The sequence below is a fragment of the Nannobrachium achirus genome (assembly GCF_963921795.1).
Source record: "Nannobrachium achirus genome assembly, chromosome: 13".
Taxonomy (NCBI): domain Eukaryota; kingdom Metazoa; phylum Chordata; class Actinopteri; order Myctophiformes; family Myctophidae; genus Nannobrachium; species Nannobrachium achirus.
This window is the reverse complement of record NC_137833.1, coordinates 26,922,656-26,943,435: the sequence shown is the minus strand read 5'-3', so window position 1 is coordinate 26,943,435 and position 20,780 is coordinate 26,922,656. Positions and strand designations below refer to the sequence as shown.

At 42.3% G+C, this 20,780-nt stretch overlaps 2 protein-coding genes across 3 annotated transcripts; both read left to right on the top strand.

Moving 5' to 3' along the window:
• Positions 1 to 7,538: 7,538 nt before the first annotated feature.
• Positions 7,539 to 8,297, top strand: map10 (microtubule associated protein 10; the record flags this gene model as incomplete). The annotated part of the gene is made up of 1 exon (XM_080740653.1): positions 7,539 to 8,297. The coding sequence occupies one exon, from the start codon at positions 7,539 to 7,541 to the stop codon at positions 8,295 to 8,297; it is 759 nt and encodes a 252-aa protein (XP_080596779.1).
• A 1,739-nt stretch (positions 8,298 to 10,036) lies between these two features.
• ntpcr (nucleoside-triphosphatase, cancer-related) lies at positions 10,037 to 17,404 on the top strand. Of its 2 annotated transcripts, none has more exons than XM_080740336.1 (5): positions 10,037 to 10,152; positions 14,064 to 14,232; positions 14,557 to 14,659; positions 15,296 to 15,505; positions 16,322 to 17,404. In XM_080740336.1, the coding sequence occupies exons 1-5, from the start codon at positions 10,116 to 10,118 to the stop codon at positions 16,400 to 16,402; spliced, it is 600 nt and encodes a 199-aa protein (XP_080596462.1). In that variant the 5' UTR covers positions 10,037 to 10,115; the 3' UTR covers positions 16,403 to 17,404. The 2 variants fall into 2 exon arrangements, with proteins under 2 accessions (XP_080596462.1, XP_080596461.1); XM_080740335.1 differs by having other exon boundaries at positions 10,049 to 10,295.
• Positions 17,405 to 20,780: the final 3,376 nt, after the last annotated feature.

Here is a 20,780-nt window from a genome sequence, read left to right as displayed (position 1 = left end):
CCTGTGGTTCACACTGGTGAAAGTAGCCGATCAACAACCCAGCAATCACGGTCAGGACCTGGACCAATCAGTGACGTCTCGATTGGGGCCTAACGTCCTTGCTGGGAAGCTCAAAACCGTCTCAATACAATCCGTTGTGAGCTTGTAGATTGGCTATTTTCACCACATGACACCATCGTACCACAAAATACTAGGGCTTAAGTGGTTAAAGCTAGTCTACACCAGTGGTGCTGCATTCTAGATGATCTTTATCTTTCACCTTTTCACCTTTCACAATGAAAACCCATTTCCAACATTTTTCTCCATTCTATCTGTTATGAGCAATGCTCTATAAAGCCCAGACATCCATCACAAACAGACCACTGATGAATAAAACATGGGGTCAATACCTTCCGTACCCGTTCTAGACGTTCTGCTGTCCAGTTTAAGGAGAAGAAAAATAACAACTCACTGACAGTGTCTCAACAGATCATCTGTGCTTTCCCTGGCAGTGATGAGTGGGCTAAAAATGGTCCATAAATTCAGACTGCTATCTAAACAAAGCCTGACAAAGAGAGACAGGACACAGGAGAGATAGAGCCTGGCTCTGACAACAAGAGCAGGCAGCATGTGATCCCCCAGACTGCTGGTTGGCTGCTTTTAGAGCAACAGGATTTGGTCGGGAGGCCTATTGTGACTCCTAGCCAGCAAGACCAGACCATGCTTCCTGATCCCAGTCACATGCAGGGAGGGGGGTGTGTGTGGGATCTGTTTGGGAGGGGTGCACCACCACCGCACCGCTCGGCGTGACTCCCTGGCACAAAAGGGAAGAGTGCATCAGCGCTGAATCAACGAGGCCAAGGCCTATAAGTCCTTCAGCGCTTGTTTTCTCCCACTGTGCACCACATCATGACTACTCAGCACATCAGAAGCAAAGCACCGTGGGAAAGGAGGCAGACTGGGGGAGCAACTGGGGACATAAAAGTTGGTGCCTGGTGAACTTGGTTAGACTATTTTGAGTAGTATTATTATTGTGTATTCAGTACGCTTGTTTGGATACTTGTTTTATTATCTCTTCTTTTAATTTGGTGTCTGTCTGGCTGCCTCCTTTGTTTTCTGTAAAACACTGTGATGTTCGCTAAAAGCGGACTCACGAAAAAACAATTGCATTGACATTGGGAAGTTGAGTAAGGTTGGGCTCCTGGCTGGGGGTGGGGTGGAGGGGTGGGTGGGTTTTCCAAGAGATGGATGGGATATGACCACTGTAACTTTAGTGGGGCGTCTCCAGCCCCACCGGGGTGAGTCGCTGAGAGATATCTGAACACAGCTCTGCAGTCAAACAGCCCTGCAGCCTGCAGGCATGTCAAAGGAAGCTGTTTCTCTACCAAACCTGACAGGTGCTTTATTGTTCAGCCACACACCCACTGTGCAGCACATAACTTTGTTTTTGAACGGCATATCGATCAGACTCACTTAGTAGATATTGTCTGGTTATTCATGCAGAAGGTACTGCTCCTGCCTAGAATTAAAGTAAAACCCTGTTTCATGATCTCCAAAGAGCCCTCAGAGGTTCAATTCAAACTCAGACGTTCCCAAGGCCCTGTCATCATTGTTGCCATTCACAAAAGGTATTTTTGAAGAGTGCAGGGCTCTGAGTGGTACAGCTCACAGTGCTGGGTAAGACATTCCATACATGTGGTCTTATTTTGATCTAGTAACGGCAATGGGGGAGTATATTTGGATATCATTCCCTTCTGTCTCTGGAGACAGTTTTCTCCCCTGGAAAATATATCCATGGTGGCAACCCAGAAATTCTCAAACATTATTCGATTAAGCCATTCTAAAAACAACCATAGCCACTTAAACACCATAGACTGATGTTCCCCAGGGGCCTATAGGCCTACTTGGTCCTCTCCTTTTTCCCCTCTACAGTCTACACCAAATCTCTTCAACGAAAATCATCAATGCATTGAATTACTTTGTGAGCTTGTAGATTGGCTATTTTTCGCTGAGTGTTCACCTATGTTTGCCAAATGTTTGCTTATTTTAACATGCATGCACCGAATAGGGATGCTGTGGTTAATGTGGTTTTAGATCAGAAGTGAGTAATTTGTGCTGTGTATCTATAGAACAAATAAACATATAACCTGGACACCTCTTGAGCGGAGGTCACTCAAATCAACGTTCACAAACACAAATTCAAGTTACAGTGGGCATATCCCCTGTGCATAATAATATCAAACATTTTCCACACCATTGCATTTTTTCTTCATTCACCTTCAGTTGAGAAGGAATGTTAAAGTCTGAGGCCTATTTACCTCTGTGACATGCCGATCAATTACAGCTGGGAGTAAAGCCATACATTTTACAGGAAAATATGTTAAACACTAAAACAGGCCAAGAGCATTCTGGGGAGATCTTAAAACACTCCTGTGCCTACTTAGAACGGCACAGACGCACAGTCCTATCAAAAACTAATCTCTGCCAGACTTGTATAGCCCTGTGAATAGGACTGGTGTCTTATTCATTTTAGCACTCAAGGAGCAGAAAGCACTTCATTGTACAGTGCTTGGTCTGTTCATGAGAGAGCTGTGAAGCCACAAGGACATAAATCCCAAACTACACAAAATGAAGTAAAGGAAACTTACAAAAAAGAGGGGGGAAAAAAAGGTTTTCTGTGAGTTGAGAGAGAAGCACCTCCTTGTTTTGACCGGTGATAGCCTCCAGTAGAGGAATTGTTGGCCAATTTATTTTCCTTTATTAGGAATTTAATTGTTTTGTAGGCTAAGCTTCCTACAGGAAGAAAGACTGGATGTGTTCCTGGAGATAAACAACGTTTCACTTGTTTACTAAACCCTGGGAAAAGACACTGTTCTAAGGGAAGGCCACAGCAGCAGCCAACAACAATGTCAGATACATGCTGTGTATGCCCAGACTTCCTGGAATTATAACATCCCCTTTTTGGAGAATCAATATTAAAACATGTAAATCCCTTACACCAGTGGTTCTCAACCAGTGGTCCGGGGACCACCTGTGGTCCTTGAAGGGGTTCCAGGTGGTCCCCAGCTAAATGATGGAGAGTTGGTAACCAAATGGACCCTTATAGATCTTTAGCTCTTGAGAGTGTAAAATGAAACCAGGTCCATTTGGTTTCATTTCACGCTCCCAAGAGTTAAATTATTGTTAAACACCTGTAATACTTCAATTAAAAGAAGTCTACACAATTAGTTAATGTATTTTATTTTATTTTTTTATTTTTTTGTGATTGACATGTTATCAATCCTTTGGCACCACATCAATACAGCATGGAATTGTGGACAAAATCCTATCCAACGATAATCGATAACATATAGACCTACATTTTGGGTTCTGAGAGGGCAAATCTCATCAAATGGTGGTCCGTGGCTCAAATGCAGAATAAATAATGGACCTTGATATGAAAAAGGTTGAAAACCAATGCCTTACACAGACTATTACTGACAATGAGCAACTAATGCTGCTGAAGATATAGGCCTATACCCTTCACAGGCTGTTAACATTGTCTCAGGGTATTACACCTCAATTGAGCAATATCATTTAACCACTATTATAGTAGCCACATGAATATTATGTCCTGACACACACAGCAATAAAACTGCTGAACGTTAGGCAGGAAAACTACACCACGTAACAATTGGATCTGATGTCACAGCCAGATGAGTTTTTGGATAATGTGGACTAGTAGGTGACATTACACTAGGTGTCATTACAGTATACAATGACACGTATGATGTATCGATGTCTCTACTGCCCCCTACTGTTTCATGTAAGTATTGATTCCAGTGGGAAACGTCTTCATAGATTTGTTCAGAAATTATTTCTGAACAAATCTATGAAGAGCCCTTTTAAGTTTCCAAAGAACAACTATAAGAAATAAACATCAGTGACCAATAGGCACCGAGCACTACTTTTTCCTGGGAAAAAATAATAAAGATTCATTATTTAATAACATTTATTACATTCAAAAAGCAATTAAGATGTTCGATTGCCCATATAAAGTGTGTGTGTGTGTGTGTGTGTGTGTGTGTGTGTGTGTGTGTGTGTGTGTGTGTGTGTGTGTGTGTGTGTGTGTGTGATTTTGCATCGAGTTGGTCTTGAACTAAATAGATGGTAACAGCAAACGGTGGTATAATTCAGCTAATTAAAACATGGGGATAGTTTAGCCAACACTATTAGCCGACAATATTAAATGTTTTGTAGGCCTACTCTCTGTGTGATGACCTCATAATAAGACCAACAACACCACGTTATTTCCCCCAAGTTCATACTGATGCCATACGCTCAGAGGAGCGCACATAAAACACACTTCCCAGCGCGAGTTAATTGTTCTCAGTTGTGTTGGTTATTTTAGAAGAAAAAAATGTTCGGATCTTACCTTGTATGTGAACAACGCTCCCTGCGACCAATGTATGGATATTATCCTTGATGAATAAACGGTGAAAGCGGCTGACGGCTGTAGTGTAATATAGGTCTCTCGCATCTCTTTCTCGCAGCCTCCCCAGTAGACTGGCTGCACTGTGAGACTGAGTAGTAATAGACCGTTGTATGATCCATCCACTACCTATTACACTGATGACAACACTGTAGTGAGACCAGACTCCGCCTCCACATTCACACTGGTGGAAAGTAACGAAGTACATTTACTCAAGTGCTGTTTAAAGCACAATTTTGAGGTGTTGATTATATTTCCAATTTCCAGTATTTTTACTTTATTTACTACAACTCAGAGCCAGGCAAATATTCTACGTTTTACTCCACTACAATTATTTGAAATACTAGTTACTTTTTTACTATTTTGATTATTATTACCCACTTAAGCCATTTTGGCCATTTGAAAATAGCGATCTCTGATCTCATAATGGGTTGCCATGCGATGCATTGTGAGCTTGTAGATCTGCTATTTTCAAAAGATATTTGAAAACTTGAAATGGGACATTCTGCATATAATGAGTAGGCTACTTTTGGTAAACAGCCTACATTTTGATGCCAATACTTGGGATTTTACTCAAATACATTTTGAATTCTGCACTTTTACAACAGAGTAGCCTATTTTATATTGCAGTAATGATACTTTTACTTAAAGTAAACATTTTGAGTACTTTTTCCACCACTGGGAATAGCCTCACTCACACAGCTGTCAATTGTTCTTCTTGTTCAAATATAAAAACCTTCCTCTTGGTTATTGAATTGTAAACTTTACACAACAATTAATTAAAGCAAATTTACTATTATGAGGACTAGTGCCATATGTTTCTATTAAACTCACCATTCAAAAAGTCCAGCAGCTCGGCTCAATCAAACTGGGTTAACACGGTGTAAAAGATCTACAGTGGCCCCATCTGGTGAACTGCAGTAAAGTTCCTCTCTAAATTTCTCCCTTGAACCAAAAAGCTCATATTCCTGTCATTCACACATCATAAAAAGGTGTTTTCCTATTATTTATAGCTGTCTGCAACAGACTATACTGCTCCTGGATCAACTTGGCTGAACACTTGATATAAGTATTTACAAAATGGCTATATATCAAAATATAATTGTAATAAATGTGTATTATTATTATTATTATTATTATTATTTTTATTTTTTATTAAAGAGACACAATTAAACACTCTGGAAGATCATGTCATGGTGGCTAGATCATGGTTATATCAACAGAAACCAAAAAGATCATTAGCTGGTCTGCTATTTAAAAAAAAACTACGTTTCCCAGATATCCACACTACAGTGTGATGCAATAAGTATGCGCCGCCAACTCGGCGTTTCCATGGAGCCGACCGACGCGTTAAGCTGACTGAAACCAAAAGGCTTATTTTGCGGTTTAACAAAGCGTACCGCGGGACGTCAGAATGTCATTATTGCAACGAAACAGCGATGATAACTTGGAAACCCTTTTCTCATTCGAAATTTTGTTGGAATATATCCGAATTGACAAAGAAAGAAACGCTTCTTCTTCCCACCGTCAGTTAGCTCTGGGATTGAGAATGCTTGATTTCCCCACTCTGATCATTTACCAAGCTGAACAGAATGGTGGTGGTGGTGGTAACCTTCCACAAGGACACCATGGTGACGAGAACCACCACGAAGAAAATGTGCTGTCTCCATGTCAACATGAAGGTGAATATTTCTTCAACAAAGGCAAGTCGTGTTTGTTGAAAATGAACGTGGACACCCTGCACAGCCATTTATCATGCACCCCCCTCTATGCCACAGTGTTGGATGTGAAAGACGAACTGCCTGCATTAGTTGGAACGTCACAGATCTCGCTGGCAAGATTGGTGGACAAAATCAAATGGGATGTGAATGCTCGTGGTATTTTGTCTCCCTCTTCCCATGGAGAAAAAAATGTCGTTGGTTTATATGATCTCATGGGACAGAAAATCGGGTTGGTTTCCTTGGGTTATAAACTTGTGAGTCTAGGACCTAGTTTATTGCCACATGTCTCAGCAAAACACAGCACACGTGGAAGCAAATGCATGCAGGAGAACTCTGCTATTAAAGGACCATCGCTTACCAACACATGGCTTTTACAGTCACCAAATTTGCAGAAGTCCGATCTCTGTAAGGACTTGCAACTGCAAGTGAATGGTCACCTAAACAAGAATGTGACATCAATGCAGGAAGATGTTGTCTGTGTAGCTACTCAGACAGAACACAAGACAAGAAGCGAAATGCATCAAGCACCCGAAGAAAATGAGCAGACATTAGAAGAGGATTTAGCTGTGTTCTGCCCTCCACGCCTCTTCTACAATAGTTCTGTAGAGAAGTCGGGCAAAAACGAGGTGACAAATTACAAGTTGTTGAAACTAAATGCAGAGCTTCTTTCAATGGAAGATGTATGGTCAGAGGAGGATGTAGAGACTGAAAGTGAAGGTCCAAAATCTCAATTGATCGACCAGAGAGTCACACACGATGCAAAAATGAGATGTGTCCAAGAGCACCAGGAAATGGGGGTTACACCAAATGTCCTTGGAGAAGCTTTAAGGCAGTTGCCTCTGCTAAATGCTCTTGTTGTTGAGCTGTCACAATTGAATGGACAGACCCAGCAAGTGCCTCTAAATATTCACCCCAATCTAGCATGGATCTACAAAGCTCCCACAGAGCCTACATTTAGTCTGGGAAGCCCGCAAAGAGAGGGCCAAACCAGATTGATGTATAAAACCAGACAAGTTGCTAGGCCCTGTTTAGAAGCTACTCACTCGCCAAAACATATTTCTTCCACAAAACCGGTACAGGAAAGACAGGTTAAATACAGTAAGATGAGAAGGGAAGATGTCTGCCTTGACAATAAACCTATCCATACATGTAATCGGAAAAAGCTGTCATATGGGACAACTAAGACATTCCATCTCAGGTTGAAACAAAACAAACCAATGATTTCAAACGCTAATAAGGCAATAAAGCAAAGAAATAAGGTCTTAAACCAGAGGACAAGTCTTGATGAAAATGTTGAGACGGCCATTAGCAGCATCGCAGTTGATGCTAAGCAAGATGAGGAAAAATCCAAACATTCTTACTCGGACATGAGGTTGTTGATTCCAGTTTCCAGCATGGACTACGAGCATGCAGCAGCACAGGAGAGAGACAATAATGACCATCAAAGTGAATCAGGTCAAACACAGTCCGGCGGTTCCCGAAGGAGCAAAGAGAAAATGGAAACTCCAGCAAGCAGTCCAGTTAACAGCCCAAAATCCACAAACTCACATCCCAGCAGTGGAGGCGAGGGAGTAGAAGATTACGTTGATGACTTTACCAGTCTTGATCCTAGTGATGGCTGTTCCCCAGACCCCGTTGTCACATGCTCTCCTGACCCTCTGAGTAGCCCGGAGCCTGCTTTCATCAAGACACCCAGCAGGTCTCCTCCCGGTGGCGACCTCTGCAGTTCTGACAGCGCCACGGAACGGTTCCACAAGAGAACTGTCCTCCCTGTGCCAGTTAAAGCCCCCAGCTCTCCACGGCAGTCACTGAGGGGTACACACATAATACGACCACGTACCCTGGCCTCGGCACTCAGCATTTCCTCTGATAATGATGACCGAGATGGGCCTGCTGCTGCAGTCCCCACGGTACGCTTCAGATCACAGAAGGCAAATAGCTCCAGAGCAAAGAAGGCCTCCGTTACAGAGATTTTCAGTTTATCGGGAAGCCAAAAGAGTGCTAAAGGATTTGAACCCCGGGACGTAGAGGAGCTGGGAGATGAGCTTGGTTCTCTGGATTTAAAAAACAATTACCAACACATCTCTGAGCTTGTAGCCCACAAGCTCCCCGGATACACTATGTAAACAGCACGATATCTGGTCTTTAATAATTGTTTTCTATTTGTTATAAACTGTTTATTTGGATTTTGCAAGACCATACAATTGTGTCATCAGAGCATTTATACAAAAGTAAAAGATATATGAAAAGACAAAGTGACATTGACTTATTGCTAAAAACAAAAATAACGGACTGAGAAAATGAAAATAACACAGTCATAAACAGATGGAAAAGTATAATACAAATTGGCTAATAGTAAACTGCGCAGCAAAACCATATACGGTACGTTGTTTCAATCAGAATGACTAGGAACTGTATTCCTTTCAATTAATTGGAAGAATGGACCGCACATTTCTCCAATTTATTGGAGGAGCCAATACGGCCAAACTGAAGTATTTTTTCCCCCCCCCAATCTAAGAAAATTAGATGCACTAGCAACAAAGCCTTAGTCTAGTAGTAGGTATGGTGTACCACTTTACAATGAATTATTAGAGCTTTTCTTGTACAGATAGAAGATCTATATACACCCGTCCTCTAGTATTACCTCCCCCAGACCCTCCTGCCAATGGGTCTTTATTGTTTAATGACTGGGTGTAAAATATACATATACTGTATATCAGTCGAGCCAATATATTGGCCACACTTTGACTTTTTTTTTCAGTATCAGTATCGGCATTACGCAGCCGTCATGTCCCATTATTCTTTTACTCACTTATTATCAGATATTTTTGAAAAACGTATTATCGGGCATAAGTGGTTAAACAAAGGCATTGGTTGGGCTCTGAATTTTATAATATCAAATGAAACCTCCTGCAGTAAGGGAAGAGATTGGTGTCAAGAAATCATCTAAAATGTATCATTAGCTATAGGGTTAGTAACCCATAATAACCTGTATCGGAAAAACCCTTTAACTTGGATGTGAAAATCTGTTTGAGAGATGCTGAAAAGATGCATGAACCAAAAACCCTATCAATACACAAATTGTTATTATTTTAAACTAGGCCGATGTCTGTTGTACACTTTGTCAGAGCACTTAGTGGAATACCCATTATCATAGTTGTTGGAGGCTAGTCTATGACGTCAATTATGATTATATATTGATTAATAAAAGTGTAATTCCAGGGCAGGCATCTCTGTGTATCTGTCTCCCCCCAGTCTCTCTTTATGCCAAATTAGAGATGACTGATGTCATTCACATACGTCACTGCTGCCCTGAATGGGGTACTGATGAGTGTGGCATTGGTTAGCAGCTAGAGGGGCATAGATAAAAAGTTATTTATTGTACAGTGCTTTTACATCCCCCCCCCCCCCCCCCCTAGATTTGGTCAGATCTGAGTTGTTGTGATGCTAAGCTTTGTGAATTTGTTTAAATAAAGATGGCCTATACTACTTAAATACTGGGTGCATTTTTGAAAAGTAATTAAAGGATGGTAGAAGGCACTAACCTTGAGCATGGAATGGTGTGAAGATATTTGAAAAGTTGAATCATAACTTTATATAATATATAGTAGCCTATATTATGGATAATATAAACCCAAATTACCCAATATCTAACCTTGTCAAAACAATCTCTCATCTACGTTTAATAGCTTTGTATTTTAGAGGCGAGGTTAGTCAAGGCCAGGGCAAGCAAGCACAGCACAGCACGCGCGCACACACACACACACACACACGCACACACACGCACACGCACGCCGCGCGCGCACACGCACACAGTGCCACGCACACGCTCACATGTTCAGTGCGCATGTGCGAGCTCTGTGTACGGAAGTGCAGTGCAGCAGCAGCAGCAGCTGCCTCATGAGCTCCATGGAGGAGTGAATATTACTCTGGTGTGACTCGAAATGTCTATTAAACACGTTTTCTTGACAGGACCTCCAGGTAACGAGACAGTTTAATGTCTAGGCTGCTATACTGAGCTAAGTTAATCTGCCTGACTGTTACGATATCGTTGATGACCGTTCTGCTGAAAACAACCTGGCAATATGACAAACGGTGTAACATCTTCACCAGCGATGGAAAAAGTACTCAAATGTTTTACTTATGTAAAAGTATCAATACTGCAATATAGACATACTCTGTGCAAGTAAAAGTCTGGAATTATACCTTTACTTGAGTAAAAGTACAAAAGTATTGGCATAAAAATGTGCTTGAAGATGAAGTACCAAAAGTAAAAGCACTCATTATGCAGAACAAACATATTTTGAAAATAGCAGATCTACAAGCTCACAATGCGTTGCATCGTGAAATTGTGAGCTTGTAGATCGTCTATTTTCAAATGGCCGATATAGGGCTGAATGCTGAAGTGGTTACTGGAATGTATGTTTTATAATAAAAAATCTACAAATAACTAATAACTAAAGTTTTCAAATAAATGTAATGGAGTAAAAGTACAATGTTGAATTGCCTCTGAGATGTAATGGAGTATAAGTAAAAGTACTGAAAATTGGAAATACTCCAGTAAAATGCCTCAAAATTGTACTTGGGTAGTACTGTAGGTTCAGTAGACTTCATGGCTACTCAACAGACCACTACTGCTTCTCTGGACCTGTATTATCTGTTCTTTTTAGGCCCCATTTACACTGGCAGCCTGAATCAGATCTGTGCCACATCCAGATTGGAATCCGATTGGTTTAAATGGTCACATGGAACAAATCAGATTCCAATCTGGATGTGACACCGTGTGACACATCCAGATTTGGTTTGGTTGCCAGACTGGATTTGGGTGCCCGTGTAATAGGGAATGTTAGCCGAGTCTTTGACCAATCTGGGAACTAAATGCTCATTGCTTACCAATAGCTTTCTTCACAAATGTCTTCATAAAGGTGTCTACTATCACCTCTGAATTCTTTCCAACCCATTTGTGGGAGCCAATCAAAGTTGGGGTCCCTTTGACTCTACTATATGCTTATAAGTAGCATGTGAGGGGTCATGATTGAAATTCAGAGGTGATAGTAGACACCTTTATGAACACATTTTGTGAAGAAAGCTATTGGTAAGACTGGGCTAACTTTCCCCAACTATAAATGGGGCTTAAATTATAGAGGTGGAGTAGGTGTCCATTTAACATGAATGTTTTTCAAAAGTGTTGGTTGCATGATGAATCTTCTCTTGATTTTCAGGTGTTCTAAAGGTCTTCATTTGTTTGTTAATTATTATTAAAAAGAAAAAGTACTTAAAGGGCCTACACCATGCTTTTAAAACTATATTTTTTGTATAAATATATGCTCAAAATTGAGTCTTAGACAGGTCTTAACCCCCAACACACACCCTGACCATTCCTCTTGTTTCTTATAGCTGTGCTATTATTAGGCCCTGCAGCTGCAATACCAAAACGGCCTTTGTTTGCTCAGTGGCGCATCTAGTGGGGTTTTTCCACCCTCCCCCTCCCCCCCTCTCCAACGTTGTCGACAACAAATAATGTAATATTGGGCCAATACAAAAATAGGATAATGTTCCAGCTCTGATTATAGCCTACTGTAGGCCTATGTTGTATGATATAAGCCTACTGTCAAATCCTCTTCCTCCTGGTTGGAGGCTTGGAGCGTTTTCATCTGCAGCGCAGCGGGCAGCAGCGGCCCCGTGTAGCCGTGGATAGAGAGAGGAGAGGCGGGGTGTGGAGCTCTTTCTAGCCGGAGATAGTGAAGAGTGAGGCGGGGTGGCCAGCTCTCTATAGCCGGGGACAGCGATAGAAGAGGCGGCGTGTAGCCATGGATAGAGAGAGGAGAGGCGGGGTGTGGAGCTCTTTCTAGCCGGAGATAGTGAAGAGTGAGGCGGGGTGGCCAGCTCTCTATAGCCGGGGACAGCGATAGAAGAGGCGGCGTGTAGCCGTGGATAGAGAGAGGAGAGGCGGGGTGTGGAGCTCTTTCTAGCCGGAGATAGTGAAGAGTGAGGCGGGGTGGCCAGCTCTCTATAGCCGGGGACAGCGATAGAAGAGGCGGCGTGTAGCCGTGGATAGAGAGAGGAGAGGCGGGGTGTGGAGCTCTTTCTAGCCGGGGACAGTGATTAAGCTCTCTATAGCCGGGGAGAGTGAAGGGAGGACCGGGACAGTCTGCTTGAGCTGCTTGTCGCGGCCAGGACCGCCGCTCTGTCCACCGGGTCGGAGCTGCTTGTCGCGGCCGGGACCGCCGCTGTCCACCGGGTCGGAGCTGCTTGTCGCGACCGGGGCCGCCGCTCTGTCCACCGGGTCGGAGCTGCGGCGGTCCCGGCCGCGACAAGCAGCTACTTGGTTAAGAAATCGCGGTGGATTCGGCCACCGCGGCTCGCTCCCACCCGGCCACCGCGGCGAGCTCCGCGGCTCGCTCCCACCCGGCCACCGCGAGCTCCCACCCGGCCACCGCGGAAAATTTAGGCCCAGGCTTCAGAAGGCCTCGGATCATTAAAAATAGGTCTTTTGTTTCCTTGTTAGAAGGGACGAAGCTTGGGTCCTCGCAGTCTATAACGTCACATTTATAGTGCAATCCAGGAACGTTAAGACTTCTCCTTGGACATGTTGATAGCAAAAATGTTCATAGAATAAAAGTGAGTGAGAGCACTGAGTGAGCAGCCCCAGAACAGTAAGCCAGCTGCAGATGGAAGTGGAGGCTAAGCAAATTAGAAACAAATGAGGGGCTGGGTTTAGAAGAGTAGCTCTGGTTTTTACCTGAAGGGCGGGGGGGGGGGGGGAACGAGAGTGACGTCACTCTCGTCAACTCTCAGAACAGCACTGTTCTGAGAACCCGTGGAAAGCTTTTAATCTCTGTCTGCCCAAAACCAGAGAAAGACACAACGGTCAGAAATAGGACTTTGTGAGGATAGAAGGTGCCAGTGGGACCCCAAAAAAAGGTTTTAAAATAGAAAAAGTGAAAATTCATGGTGTAGGTCCTTTAAGTACAGTACTTGAGAATATATGTTCTCATACTTTACACCACTGATCTTCTGATGTATTTTATCAAGTCTGACTTTTACTTTGTGCATACTGTAAAAATCAATAAAATAAATCAGATAGTCTTGATGATCCAATAGATCAAGACTATCATAGATGTAATTTATTGATTTTATAGTAAAAGTTAGACTTGATAAAATACATAGACATGATAGTCTTGATGGCAAGTCTGACTTTTTCTATAGTCTCAGGGGTCATCACCATGCTGGCTTGTGGTGATCATTTTTGTGAAAATGCCATTTACAATACAAAATGAGTGGACAATAATATTACCAGAAACATATTAAGAGCTAGCCCTGAAAGGCCATAAAAGGTATGTAACCCTGAGAGTGCACAAATGGACACTTCCGGGTCCATTTGTTTCCATTTGTGCACTCTAGTGAGTTAAGGGAGTGCTATAGTGTTGTAGTAAGTCAGTGTCATCAGTATCATACATATTCTGGTAAAAAAAAAATGGAGACTGACATTCAGTAATTGGGTATTGTGATAAACCAAAATAAGAACATTATAATGATGTGTCAAAACAATATCTAAAATTTGCCACAGACAACACCAAGTCTTGCCACGGACATAATTGTCCGTGTACGGACATACATTTTTATGACCCCTGTATAGTCTCGATCCAAGGCTAAATCTACAGTAACACTCAGAAAGAAATCATTTTGCAGTATATGGAACAACCGAGAGGGGAAAATACTCCTTTTCCAGATTGAGGCCAGCTAAAGATGTCATACAGTATGTCAAACAGTGCCTTGGGCAAAGAAATGAAAATATCACCCATGCCATGCAATAAACTTTTACAGGCACAGAAGCCCTTCATTTAAAAGCAATTATATTGCACTGTCTCCCCTTTTTCTGCATACTGTAGGTGTGGGGAAAACCACACTGGTCCAGAAGGCCTGTGAGGCTATGATGTCATCAGGTTCAGGTGTGGGCGTGGATGGATTCTATACACAAGAGGTCAGAGAGGGAGGCCGGAGAGTTGGCTTTGATGTGGTCACAGTAGCAGGAGAGAGGGGCCGCCTGTCCAGAATAAGGTTACTGCAAATTGTCATGTCAAATTTGATTGATTTATTGATTGAATACTTCATTAAGAGTTTGCAGAGACAGGTACAGGGAAGTACAGTACAATACAATGTCCGCTAAAAGGATTTTTCCAAGAAATCCTATGGCCTGTTTCCATTGGGGTCCTGGCGACTCAATTCACGAAACATTTAATGACATCATCATATAAATGAGTAGAAAAAAAAGAAAATAAATATGTAGGGTAAAAAACTATTAAACTAATTATCATTTAGGCTGTGCCGCTGTGATGTGTTTTGTCCCCCCACATCTGAACACCACCTCATTTCAATTTACAGAGATAATGCGGGTGCATCTGATGGAAGACGAGAATACACGGTCGGACAGTATGTCGTTGATTTGCCTTCATTTGAAAGCCTGGCTCTACCTCTCTTCAGAAATGTAAGCTAATAGTGCTGCACAATGACATTGAAGGTGACCCTCATTAATTGATCACAGTATAGGGAAAACATTCATGTTGTACCCACTTATCAAGTCATCAGCACTTTGCTTCAACCAGAACCGATGGTTGTAATTGAAGGCCTGCAAATGCCTGCATAAATTCCAGAGTGACACTTTAAGTGTTCATGCCGGTGCCGTCTGGCTGTCACTGGCTGATTAATCCTGCATGTAAATTGAGATCCTGGTGTGCACACATGTGCTATAAGGCCTTGGCGGCAATGGCGGCACATTTTCCACTTTCATCTCATTTATGGCCATTCTATAATCACTGCAGGTCACATCGCGTGTGCAGCTTGAACGACATATGCCACGGCACCATCAGTCAATCACACTGGAATGTGACAACGACCACTCTGATATCTGACTAAACTATTTTGGGTCGACGCATGTGTGACCACGTATGAGTTCACAGTCAATGACTATACCCGCCTTAAGTGCTTCCAGTAAATACAATTATTATTCCTGATTGTAAGCATTAGTAAAGCATATTGTATGAATGCCTAAATATCTCTGCGCAGGTCTATGTACAGCACAGTATGTATTGACAGTGGGGTTGTTGTCCATCTCTTGCCTCAGGTGGGGTCTGCCGACGGAGGCAGTAGGAGGTTGTTTGTCATCGACGAGATCGGGAAAATGGAGCTCTTCAGCCAGCCATTCATAAGGGCTGTGAGGCAGACCCTGGGGAGCGGCAACGTCTGCATCCTGGGTACCATCCCCGTCCCAAAGGGAAAACCTCTAGGCCTGGTGGAGGAAGTGCGGAGCAGGAGGGACGTCAAGCTCTTCACTGTGAGTACCGTATATCATTGACTATTCAGACAGTAACACATGACCTGTGTGTACACGCACACACACACACACACACACACACACACGCACACACACACACACACACACACACACACTTTTAAGCCCCTCCACACCACAGCACGGAAAGCTGTTTACATGGCATTCAGTAGGTCTTATACTGTAGATAGGCAATCTGCTTCAGTTCCCTTGTCTGCTCACTTTGTCAGGGGGGGTGTGGCACCCACCCCATTATCCCTCCCCTATAGCGGGATTAACCCTGAGATGTTGCGTGACCGATCCCGAACAACAATGGACTCTCTGAAATGTCACAATAATTCATCACATTAATCCGATCGTAGCTTTGGATATTTACCATGCATATAATGCTTACCATAACTGCCTGGGTAGTTATTAATAGTAGGTGTGTGTGCATACAGTATATTAATAGTAGGTGTGTGTGCATATTATATGTATATACAGTATACACACACACACGCACGCACGCACACACGCGCACACACGCGCGCGCACGCACACACACACACACACACACACACACACACACACACACACACACACACACACACACACACACACACACACACACACACACACACACACACACACACACACACACACACACACGCACTTACTTTTATGACCCACGGGTACTATGGGAAAAGATGCTATAAAAAGGTGCTATAATTATATATATAGCATTATCATCAACATATATACTGGCAAGTATGCCACTTGCCATTATACTACCATTTGTAGGGTTTCTAACCTCCGTATTGTTACTGTATTTTCTCTTAGGTGTCCAAGGAGAACAGAAATTCCATTCTCCAAGACATTATGTTAGCATTACAGGAGTGTCTTAAACACACAGCCTCTTAAAGAGAAGACTATGGACAAGCACAGAGGTTTATGCATCATTATGCTGGCTTTCACCTTTTATTTGTCTCTCTCAAGGCATATACCGGTATATATACTGTTTATAAAATAAAATAAGACCTGCAGCCTGAAATCTAATCGAATATTTGCATCCTCTGCCTGACATGGTTGTGACATGACCCGAGGGGTGTCTGTCCATATCAGCTGAAGGATGTAGTGCAGTGTGTCACATGTATACATTTATGCATTTCTTCACATACCGCTGCAAAACAACGGATCGCATGCTGAATAATTAAATGTGAAATAGAAGAACAAAGCAAGGAGAGTATCTATCTGTGCAGACCATGGATACGCTGTGCTTGGAAGACCTCTCAGTCGACCAAAATGGTGCTTCATTTGATGGACCTGACAGCTGTCATCGTGTGATGCTAATTTATTCTCTACAGGTAGGATAAATGGTGCTTCTCCTATGAGGGGGCAAGGTCACTCAGGAAGGCTTGCCCACCATGTCTGTCCTTTGACATGTGAGCCTCTCGTGTACCAGTCTTGTCGGTCTGAGGATGTGTTCATGCAGTGAAGATCAATCAATATTTAACAGGGCAACAATGACCCATCTCTGTACAGTACATGGTTTATTCATCTGGCGGTTATGAATAAAGAAACTCCACCCACATCACTCTTCATAGCGCTTCAGCATTTGTGACACAGGTTTCTTTAGGTATATCTGAATAGATGGAGAGATAGCAATATAGAGTGAGTGAACCTTTTTATTTTAAAGGGAAGTTGATCTAATGTTAGATTTTAGTTTAGAGATTTATTTGAGAGTTAAAATTTTGCAACAAAAGAAAACGCATTGAATTCTTTGTGTTCTTGTTTATCTGATATGTTGATGCTGATCTGACACCTGACAAAGTTTACATGATAGTAAATTAATATTTTTGCCTTTTTTCTTTTGGCTAATCAAATTGTTATGTTCAAATTGTAAAGTAACAAACCATGCGTGATAAGCTTCACAATTGTTCTAATAAAGAGTGCAAATAGATTTTTTTCTTCTAAAGGTTTATACTCTGTCGTGCTGCAGTGTCGCGTGCCCCCCCCCCCCCCCCCCCCATTGTCATACTAGTGCCAGGCCATTGGTCAAACAAAAATCACACCCGTGTGAACTGAGCGGTGGTTCCCCCTTCCCCCCTGTGTGTGTGTGCGTGTGTGTGTGTGTGCCTGGTCTGGCCTGGCCTGAACAACAGCGCCCCTCCCTTAACATGTGTGGTCAGAAAAGGTTACTGCAGGCTACAGACAGACAGACAGACAGACACGCACGCAGACAGACAGACAGACCCACACACACGGCCACGTATAGGAGCGTTGTGACCACCGCTCAAAAAAAAAGCAAGGCTTTTTCCTATAATGCGTGTCTATCTGCATGTATAGTAACCTGTCAAAGCGGCTGGCAGAGAGGGGATGCCAGCTGTGATCTGCATCAGGCATGCTGCTGTATCCAGCATCTGTTGCAGACCACCCCCACTCAACAGCCAGTTCACATCAGTGAATAGTAGTACAAACTCAGCTCTGCAGTGGTTTCTTTAACTGACATGAAAATATAGTATTATATTTATATTATAATCTCAGCACTGATAAACATGCATTAAAACGTGTATTGCAGGGTGAAAGAAGTTCTCAGATCCTTTACTAGCTAAAAGCACCAATAGCATAATATACATACATTACATTACATCTTTTTAATGCTTTTTCTGACAAAACCCAGGGGCAAGTATACACTCTTAAGATTAAGATTGATATGATATATATGAAATAAAAATACAAACAGAAACCCCTTCCCCTATCCCACACTTCCCCCACCGACATTTGGCAAAAAAGTATAAGTAAAAGTGTTTGGTCACTAATTGATATTATATTACATCACAGGGGATGACACTAAGGTCTCAGAGGCACTTGCCCATCGGGCAAGTACAGGTCATGTTCTACTTGCCCTAAGGTAATGCCACGTTCAGGTGTTTAGATAGACAGATATCTTGTGTTGTGTTTATAGACATTTGTGTCCCCTCTCAAATGAGCACTTGCCCTGTCGGGCAACCTGAAAGCCAACTTCACCTGCCCTGACGTTTTATTTACCTGCTGGGGGCAGGTGGGCAAGCCTTAGTGTCAAACTGAAGAATCTGTGTAAGCAGCTGTTAGTGTTTTAGCTACTGAAGGTAGAGTTTGCTAGAACTATTTTATAAACAGTTTGTTATAGTTTAGTCCAGTGGTTCCCAACCTAAAGTTGTGAGATGATTGGAATGGAAGAGGAAAGTTCTGATACACAAATTAGGTTTTTCATCTAATCTATGATTTATTTGGTAAACTATTGGATAATTAAAAAAATGTATTGAAATGAAACGATGTGAGAAATTTAGAGGAAAATGTGTTATTTGTTTGACCTGTGAACAACACATATTTGATGGATATGTGACCCTGACTATACTGCTTTGTGTAAGATATCAACATCCAAATGGTTGGAAACCAGTGGAATAGTTGTATTTTAAAAGCTTCTTTTAGAAATGATATGCAAATAGTGAACTAGAGTAAAATATTTCCCTCTGAAATGTATGAAGTAGTCGTATAAAGTGGCAAAAGAATCCACCACTGCTGCGCTGTCACAAAGCCACCACAGAGAGGCATAGAAAGAGCTTTTTCCCTCAGGCGATCAGAGCTTTGAAAAACTGAACTGCCAGGTCAACTCTCTTTGACCTGTAAATTTACCAGGTCCAGGCATTTGCTCCAGCAGAGCACATGCAGTGTTTTTGAATCATTGTAGTTCACCACATGATGCTGTTATTGTCATTGTATGGTTAACTAACTTATACATTCATCTGCTTCATAATAATACTAATTGTTTTGTTGGGTATTTTTCCACAGTACATTTGCACATACTGTACATGTTCTCTGAATTTACCCATACTAACTGAATTGGATGCCATTTATTCGGCACCAAGGGAACAGTTAGGTTACACAGCCGCCCGTTGAGCAGGGTTAGGGGTTAATTGTCTTGCGTGCGTGTGGGAGGGAATAATCACAGTATGCCCTCTGCAAAAATCTAGACTACACCACTGCTCATTACTAGAAGCATCCAACTTGTATCATATTTTATATAGGCCTATGTTGGACATTTCTTGAAGCAGTCTGTTAGTGTGTACCGCACCAACATCTCACTGTACATGCATGAGCATGTGACAAAAAATTCAATGAATCGTATCTTACCTCCTGCAGGTTTCAATGCTGATATGGCTCATGTTGGGAGGACTGCCAAGGGCACGGTGTCACCTTGTCTTGATCTGGAGGTGATACTCTCAGTCCCCTATAGTAGAGTAGCAGATGGATTATGTAACTATGACAGAGGGGGTTCACGCAGTCTTGGCAGCATCACCAACTGTATGTGTGTGTGTGCGCGTGAAAGAATTGCCATATAACCATATGCTTCATATCATATCACACACACACACACACACACACACACACACACACACACACACACACACACACACACACACACACACACACACACACACACACACACAGAGCTTTACTGTAGGTGTGTATACACAAGTGCTGCAAACAACTACAGTACAGTACATGATACATACGGTGCTTATGCACTTTATTAAGGCAGGCCCAATACACAGATTAGATCGCAGTGTTACAACTTGTACAGTATATTCCTGAAAACCCCAAACACCAGAAGCATCAGACACCGGACATACCCCTGATTCGTAGAGGTGTGTGTATACAGTAGGTATTGAATTCTAAATGACCACAATGTTTAACTTTGTTCATGACAGAGCCCCTGCCCGCTATACTAGTATACACTGATTACCATACTGTATATGGGCATGTACTGATGTCATCAGTGATCTCCATATATGCATAAAACGGACATAGACGGTAAAACGGTTATTGCATAATCGGGTGGGGCATGCAGTCCCAACCTGCATCTTTAACGACTTGCATAGTTCCCGAGTAGGCCAGTCTAGCACGTGTGTAATGGGACATAGAAATAAATAAATCTTGAATATTGTGTGACACTGTAGTAGAACACCAGGAGGTAAAGACAGTCATCTCCTTATAATGTGTCCGTTATATCACTGTAACAGAATAAACGTGTACACAATCTATATGTGTATTTATGCATCATAGTCTAAATTCATCCCAGTTTCTAAATCAAAGAATTCTAGGCCTCTGTGTTTCTCATAGCCATAACTATACCATTGGCTAGAATCTCTGGGGAGCTGCATGCATGCGTTGATGAAACCCAAGTAGCATAAGAGTCTTTTATTTAAATCTGTATATTAAAAGGCTTGAATAAAATATGAAGTGAATGTGTCCCTTA

Excerpts from the sequence above, each read along its gene's own strand:
- ntpcr (XM_080740335.1), top strand. The coding sequence starts at position 10,226 with ATGACCGTTCTGCTGAAAACAACCTGGCAATATGACAAACGGTGTAAC. Across the intron at positions 14,660-15,295 it reads CTCTACCTCTCTTCAGAAAT|GTGGGGTCTGCCGACGGAGG; the intron begins GTAAGCTAATAG and ends CTCTTGCCTCAG. Across the intron at positions 15,506-16,321 it reads GGGACGTCAAGCTCTTCACT|GTGTCCAAGGAGAACAGAAA; the intron begins GTGAGTACCGTA and ends ATTTTCTCTTAG.